Source organism: Notothenia coriiceps, unplaced genomic scaffold (genome assembly GCF_000735185.1).
Source record: "Notothenia coriiceps isolate Sejong01 unplaced genomic scaffold, NC01 NC01_scaffold00000281, whole genome shotgun sequence".
Lineage (NCBI taxonomy): Eukaryota > Metazoa > Chordata > Actinopteri > Perciformes > Nototheniidae > Notothenia > Notothenia coriiceps.
The window spans coordinates 356,408-364,490 of record NW_011332982.1 but is presented as its reverse complement, the minus strand read 5'-3'; the positions used below and the strand labels follow the sequence as shown (position 1 = coordinate 364,490).

The 8,083-nt window shown below is 38.8% G+C and overlaps 2 protein-coding genes across 2 annotated transcripts in view; one reads left to right on the top strand and one right to left on the bottom strand.

The window, feature by feature from the left end:
• The window catches only part of LOC104953340 (chromodomain-helicase-DNA-binding protein 9-like), a 24,356-nt gene extending 21,961 nt beyond the window's left edge, over nucleotides 1-2,395 (top strand). Inside the window, exon 7 of the mRNA XM_010780311.1 lies at nucleotides 2,376-2,395. Within this exon, the coding sequence (XP_010778613.1) occupies nucleotides 2,376-2,395 (20 nt within the window). The remainder of the gene's footprint in view (nucleotides 1-2,375) is intronic.
• Nucleotides 2,396-4,477: 2,082 nt separating this feature from the next.
• Nucleotides 4,478-8,083, bottom strand: part of LOC104952857 (hydroxylysine kinase-like) — a 10,924-nt gene continuing 7,318 nt past the window's right edge. Inside the window, exons 2-3 of the mRNA XM_010779800.1 lie at nucleotides 5,234-5,524; nucleotides 4,478-4,506 (exon numbers count right to left, since the gene is read on the bottom strand). Of these exons, the coding sequence (XP_010778102.1) occupies nucleotides 4,478-4,506; nucleotides 5,234-5,524 (320 nt within the window). The remainder of the gene's footprint in view (nucleotides 4,507-5,233; nucleotides 5,525-8,083) is intronic.

The following is an 8,083-nucleotide window of genomic DNA, read 5'->3' as shown; positions in this document are numbered from 1 at the left end:
CCCATAGAGTTAAAGGTGTTGGCCGTTAGCTGTAAAAATCCATAGATTAGCCGTACCGTTATAAAAGCCGCAGCGTCGAAAAATAGGGAAAAAGGCGCGGCTTATAGTCCGAAAATTACGGTACTTTTCCGGTTATTACTCGTCCCCTTGTGTGTTATGTAGCTTTTTATGCATGTAAACGGTCTGCAAAGTCACAAACCCTCAAAGTACACCCTGTAGCGAGTAAAACACAGGAAAGACCTGTCTATGCTGCCACAGAACGCCGAGTATAGTGACGTAACGATACCTAGGTCCAAATGGAACAATCCGCGGAGCTCCTCACACACACACACACTCACTCAGCCTTATCTTTTCTAAGCCGCGGCTCCGCGGATCTCCACGATGTCTCGCTGTCTCGCAGACCCCACGCAGCAACCAGGAAACGACACCAGTAATCCAGCTCAGGAGCTCCAACAAGCCGTTTAGATGAGAGTGAATACACATACAGTACTATACAGAGATGCTGTATGAGAAACCAATGTTATTTTGGAACATTGAACAATGTAAATCTATTTTTACTGTCAATCTATATCTATCTATAAGTAGACTTCAACAATGGAATTATGATCTGTAGAAATGGCCATGTCATGGGACCTTTAACATATACAGTATATATATATATATATATATATATATATATATATATAGTATATGTATTCGAGCAATCTCAGTGAAAGGATCTGTGTTCCAACGTAGATAAATCGGCTGGCAGCCAAACAGTGGATTCTGTATCATGCTCTCTAAACAAAAATCTCCTCCAATAAGTATATACTAATTCGAATATAGCAACAAGATAGTAGCAGCTATTTATTGCGCAGCGCTGACAAAGTGCAGCATGTATCAAAGAACCAGTCAGAAATAGCAGTGTCTGTTAGAGCGTCTAACTCACTAAAGTAGAATGATATAGTTAGGTAGTTGTTTTGTTTGCATGCATTGCCTCAGCAGCATGGTGGGTGCCCAGTGCACGGAGCAGCCCAGCTGTTGTAAAAGCAAAATCAGGTTATGCCAGCTGGGTTCACAATTCATCGGGTTATGGTAGAATGTCATTATATCATAAGTTATTGGAAGCAGCGGTGGAAGCTACATCAGGAAAAGAGTAAAGAGAGACACAGTGCATGGATGAGGCGTTGTTGAGTCAGGGCTCTGATTAGGGGTCCTCTCAGTCCAAAAGCAGAACACAGTGTCATCTCCCGTAAAACTCATTCACTTCAAGTCCCTTGTGGAACTGGAAAAATATTAACAGTAAGATTTCTAATGAAGACATTTTCATATCTAAAAAAAATGTTTAAATGTTTATAAGGTGTAACATTGAAGTCCATGCAGACTTCTAAATGTATGCACGCTACAAAATGTCAGTATTTGAGTGTGATAATGACTATGAAGGGCACTTTAGAGTTTAACGTTTTTATTTTACACAGTTCTTTCCATTAAAAACTGACCTTTAAATCATTAAAAAAAATAAAAAAATAAGTACTGTAAAGCTATAACTGTTTCCTATAATACTAAGATAATAATAATGAATATCTATAGTCGTCTTGCCCTAGAATATTGATCTGAATCAGACAATGCTTTAGTAAAATAAGTTATCCAGTATTGCCACATGTTGCAGGTTGTATCTTATAAAGTACTCTGGTCCTTGACATAAATGAGTATTTATCATATTTGCAATAGATTTAATAAACTGGGAAAGACAATGATGCAATTCATTGGGGGATTTAGTGTGTCAGTTCATGTCTGTCCCCATGTGTGAATGTGTGGGCGAGGATGCATGTGTGTACATGATTTGGTCTCGGTGAGTGCTGCAGTAAAACAGCAGAGCAGACAAGCGCAGCGTTGGCCCTTGGTGGCACATCAGGGACAGCTGGATGTTGTCAGGCAGCCATAACGCTGATGGAAATGGGCTGATTGCAGCTCAACGGCCCCTCCCTCTTATAAATCAGCTTCACAGCACTCAGGGGGTGGAATACAGCAGCGGCAGGCTGCACCACACCTACTGTACAGAGCAAGAAGCCCTGCAGCAAACCGTATGAGCAAATGTATATTTAACTCATGGCAGATGGATGGGAGATACTGCTTCCAGGTAGTCTTCGAAGTGTCCTAGTTCGATAGTTGAAATACATTCAAGTAATTTGAAAAAGCTTTAATGATACGTTTTTTTCATACTTTTTAAATTGTCATTGTTAAAAAGATCTCTGTAAAAAAGGTTAATATAAATCTTAAATTAAATCCCTCCTGTAATTTGTATGTGTATGTTATGGAATAAATCACACATATGTTATTTTCTAGTTAACGTTCATCCTTTTAAACTATAAAAATATATGTGGCTTTTCCTGAAGACAAGCGCATATTCTGGTAGTATTGCATTTTAGAAGTGCAGTCTTTTCTCTGGGCTTGTTGAATGTGAGCTCCCAGGCATTTACACCACCCACATGGGCTGCACCACTGTCAGACAAATCTGAAATTAGAAATCCAAACTGTAGCGCGCAGCTCAAAAGGCAGTATCATTATAATTAGAAGGCTTTGTCTCCTTAAACCACAGAAATTAAGATGTGAAAGGTCTGAATAGATTGTTTTGGAGCCATAGTGGCTCCAGATTTGATTGACATTTGCACTTTTGAGAATATGACGTTTTTTTTTAAGCACAAATATGACATTGCTTCGGGGTAAAATCATTTGTTATTCAGTGTAGCTAAATCTTTTCGCAGTCAGGAGTAATAAAGGATGTTTTAATGTGCATTAATGCAGCCACACACAGCTCAATGTGATGCATACAGCATGAGCAAATAAACAATCTAACAATTTGTGCCATGTGAAGGAAATGGTGAAAAATGCTTCACATTTCTATAGATTTACTATCCCTCAATCACATGACAGAAAAATAATACCCTAATTAGCACCAGCAATAATCTGTCAGTCACTGCTGACCTTTTAACAAAGTTTAATCAAATTAATTGTGCTGAGAAATTACTGGGTGTCAAGGGGCTTCAGACAGCGAGCAAAAGTAAAAGGAATACACTTCTTCAGTTGGCAAGCTAATTGGTATTGTGCATATGTTTGCTTTGCATGCAAGTCAGGTTTAGTCAATGATTGTCTAAAGCGACATCATTACCTATGTTATTGAGGGATTTTAAAATCAGAAAACAATATGCAGATTTGTTTAAAGGTTTAAAGAAATACGAGGCTTACCTCAACAGAAAATCAAATACACTCTAAAAACGAATTGAGGCGACCTTTCACCTCCACTTAATTAAATGCATGGTTGCAAGATAAAAATGTGAGTTCATTGATTTAGATAAACATTTTAAGTTGCAAACATTAATTTATAAGTTGTGTTGACGTAATAATGTTGGTAATTACATCAACTTAATATTGTGTGTAATTTGAACTCTGATTTCTGCGTTAATTGACTTGACTAAATTCAAGTTGTAGTAAGTAATGCAATTGGCTTGATAACTTCATTGTTCTACACCTTGAGTTAAGGATTTCAAGTCCACTCCCACTTAACATGCCTGGACAAGTTCCGACAGTTAAGACAAATAGAAATACTATACAAAGGACATTTTAAGGTGAGTGTCATCTTTTGTCATTCAAATACAGTAGATAGCCTTGTAGTTGCACTGTATAGGCAAATTGCTGTTTGACCAAAATGAGCAGCCTTTGAACTGTGAATAGTTCTGTGAGAGGACACAAAGTAGTAGAGGCTACTGTGAGAGTAAAAATACTTTGGTTACTATTGTGATATCGCTTTTTATTAAAAATGAATCTCGGTGAAGCAGATCAAGGACTTGCTTCTTGAGGTAGGATCGTTATTTAGAGTTGTCATTGAAATGCAAGTTGTTGGCAGTCACAGAATATATTAATTTAGGTAATTTCTCTTTTTTTCCTTTTTCAAAAATAGCACAAAACAATTGAAGTACGCAGAGAACTATAGCCATCCGCTGCCTTGTCGTGTACCTTGGAGAAAAGGAAGAGGACCTTTTCAAGGAGTTTAGCGACGNATTTCACTTCTTTCTTTCAGAACGAGGTGAAAAGTATTAAAAGGGGTGAACCCTTGTGTGTGTGTGTACAGCTCTCAACATGCCCAGACTTGGAGTGATTTTCACCCCTTTTAATACTTTTCACCTCGTTCTGAAAGAAAGAAGTGAAATGTTCCAACGTGACGGCCGTCTGGGTGTGTGGTGCGAGATGGGAGATGTAGTTCATTGAGCGGTTTCACACAAAAAAGTGTTACTTCAAAGTTTTACCACACATTTTTATTTTTTTGACTTTCAAAATTATCTTTTAGATTGACAAACATCATATGTGTAATTCGTGGCACAATTCAAACGGGATCGAAAGATACGTTTCTCTCTCCATTGACTTCAATACAAACTTTTTCAGAAATAAGGTCCCATGGAGCTCCCCGGAAAGGGAGGGACTTCACCTCTCTATAGTCCTTTTACAGTCCAATGTTGTCAGTAAATGCATCTGATAAATAATGATTGAATATATTAGTATCTACATATTCAAACACAGTACATTCACACGGTTACTGTGTCCTGCTTTACATGTGTTGACTACGATTCATCCAAATGATTCATATTCAGGTATAAAAGTTTACTGCTTGTCCTGTTGAAGATAAATATATATAGAGAGAATGGCGATGCTTCAGAATATATGATGCAGCATGTTTCTTTGATCAAATGAACTTTTTAATAGTTCACTGTGGTGTTTTTCAACATTTGATTTGATCATTTGTGAACTTCTTTTTTTCTTTCAAGCCATCGTTTGACGTAATTTCTAAACCAACAGATATAGCTGGCAGTGTGCCTCCGGTAGCAGGAAATCAAGCAACAATGCACATGCCGCAAGCAAGTAGCAGCAAATATATTTTAAAAAATGGACACCTACCTACATTCATGAATGACGGGTGATTTAGACTCTAGTCTGTGGAAATGATTATAATTGTTTCAAGTTAATACAATCTATATTTGTTTAGGGAAATAGCCTAATTTAAGTAAGATGATACATACTTAATCACGTTGTTAAAGGATTGGGCCCATTTTTGTGTTCGTAAGGGCAAAGGCTCCTTCAGACATTAACCAACCACCTCTTGCAGCATGTGCTTGAGATTCACTCAGTTGTCTTTGTTTTTTATGACTTAAGCAAAGTTACATTTAATACAATTGGACTGTAGGGATGTTTTTGCTGTTACCTATTTCCTCCATACTCAACAGCTTCCCCGTGGTGGTGGGCAAGGCGGTTTGAGCAGGAACTCCATGCTGGCGTAGAAAGGACAAGGCAAAGGTCTGAACCTCCAGCTTAGTGGCATTTTTGCTGCCTTCTGAGTTCATGATCTTCAGGACATACTTGGTACCCTCGGTGTCCACAATGAGGAAGTTCTGGTCAATATAACTAGGCAGGGTGGAGATCTCAGTCATGGTCACTCCATAAAGTTGCACTGTCAGTTCAGTTGCCTGCTGCGGGGTGAGCGTTGGCCTTCTTTCTGCACATAAGAGTAAAATAGCAACACAATTTTGTACATGCTTTTGATGACCTGCAAATGTGCCAACGTTCACACCAGAAACATTTGTTTGAGTTTGTCATAAGAGGTTCCAGCAGGGCCGCCCCTCCCGACACGCAGAGGACGCAGACTGTGTGGGGCCTCACCTTGCGGAGGGGGCCTCATCGTATGCGGCAACAGTAATACAAATAGCTGAAGATGTAATAAACTAATAATTCTTATTCTTATTCTTGAAATCAATGTGGTGCATGTCTTTGACGTGCCTTTAAAAACGGTGGCGGTCTTTAGATGCTCCTCCAGCCCAGTGTGCAGGGAGGAAACAAAATCCACCAATCCCCTGAATGTGCCAGGGTTGACTGAAGAGCCAGCCTCGTCACGCCCACGCAAAGCCAACTCAAAAGCCTCACAAAACTTCATTATTTTGGATAACGGAAACGAAGAGGTTCATATTAATCGCAATAAGAAGAAAGATTGATGAAGAAGAAGAAGAAGAAGTTACGATTGAAGGGGTGCTTTATAACTGTTTTCTGTTGAGCGGATTATCACGAGTTGATTTAGGTATCATAAATTAAATTTCACGAAATTTGCTCCATTCAATGCTTACATACAAGAGTTAGCAGTACACACCCCGTAACTTATAAGTTGAATCAAATCTACTAACCGGGTCCCCCCTGTAAGTAAACGTTTAGAGACACCTTTTGTTAATACTTTAGTTGATTATTCTTGATCTGATGATGTCTATCGTGGTGTGTACTACCATTGAAAAATAATAAAAATCCCACTTGGACGATACCCTAGTCCAAAAACGGTTTCGTCTCGGGAAAATGATAGTAATTTTATTATTATACATGCTAATACATAAATATAGTTGGTCATAAAACCATTGTTATCGCTGTAGATCATCTACCCTAATACGCTTGAGATCGTCTGTTTGGTCCTGAATAAACTATACCAAATGAGTTTCTGGTATAACCGACTTCCACAAAATAGGTTATAATGTATAACTCGCTCAATATATATAATCAGTGTAAAGAATACTTTGCGGTCCAAAGAATCTGGAACTCAAACCTTGTAAGTTAGGACTTTTATTAACAAGAAATTAAGGACTGTAACTGATCTCGATCCTACCCATTAAATTTTAGCATATCCTTCTACTCAATTCACTAAATCTCCTCTTTTCAAAATACCATATGTATGTCTCGGACCAGGCAAAAGTATTTATACTAGCTATCTAGTTAAATCCAGACATTGGTTTCACGTCGGTAGGTATAGATAGTATGATATGATGACTAGACTACAATTCCCTTTGAAGACGGTCGTTAACCTCTTCAGTACTGAGTCTCGCTCTGTGCTCCCTCTCGAACCTCGGAAACTACAGTCTTGTTACTACAATAATGTTCAGTTGCCGGGCCCCTTTAAGTAGTAGTGTTCGAGTGGTCGGTCGTTTCCAAGACTGTAACGTGCCCACCTCCAACAGTACAGTAGACTAGTCCGGATAGAAGAGCTATTGGAAAAATTGATCAAATGTCCTCTTCATTGCATGTATACCCCGCAATGTGGACCCTGTGACTTAGTGAATAGACTGAAGAATCTCGGAGACACTGGGCTCTCAACCTGGCCAATATTTTGACCATTACAATTGTTATCGACTCTGAAGGGTAAGGAATTGTGTTGTAGTAGTTGTTTGAATCCCAACCAGCATTTGCAGTTGTGTGTCTTATTCCAATTTATAGAATCCTCATTCCTTCTTAAGTTATAGAAACTGTGAATCCTCATTCCTGTCTTTATAGGGGAATGTAGATAATAATTTCTAGTCTTCTTTTCTTTTGTCTTGCTCTCACAAAATCTCATTCTCTTGTTCCTAAAAACCTTTCGATTTGTAAGTTGGACCTTTCCATATCGTCACTTTTGTAATTGAAGTAGTTTTTCACAGAGTAAAGGGAAACTTATTACACACATTCCCAACGTTGATCCTGAAAAAGCGATGAGCAGTCCTGTCCTGCTCTGTCCTAGCAATTTTAAGGACAGTTTTTAGGTCATAATGGGCAGTCGGGAAATGTGTTGAGACCCCCCCTCCCCCCTTGGACAGTCAGAACAAGTTTTCGGAAAACTATCCCGCAGCGGGGAGGGATTTGGTGTGTGTATTTGTAATAATAATTATTATTATTATTTTATGAGTAAAATTAATATATTTAACCAGTTATAAACACACAAATTTTAACCTTACGTAGGTCTTTATACACATTTTATACTAAATTTTATTAAACGCCGTTGATATACGAAAAGGTTTAAGGATCAATGTGACATACTGACTCCATCCCCGCTACCTTTTCAGCGGGGTGCCTTCCGCCCAGAAACATCGTCAATCGTTAACGACTAAGTTCCTATACTTGCACACCAATATTTTATATCGGTTAGTCGGCAGGAGTTCTTGACGAGGGCCTCGCCGCCTATAATATAGTCGGGTTCATCGTTGACGATGCGTCGACCTGCTGCCGGTGTCCTAACGCCCCTTTTGTGTTACTCCTCCACCTATTTTGT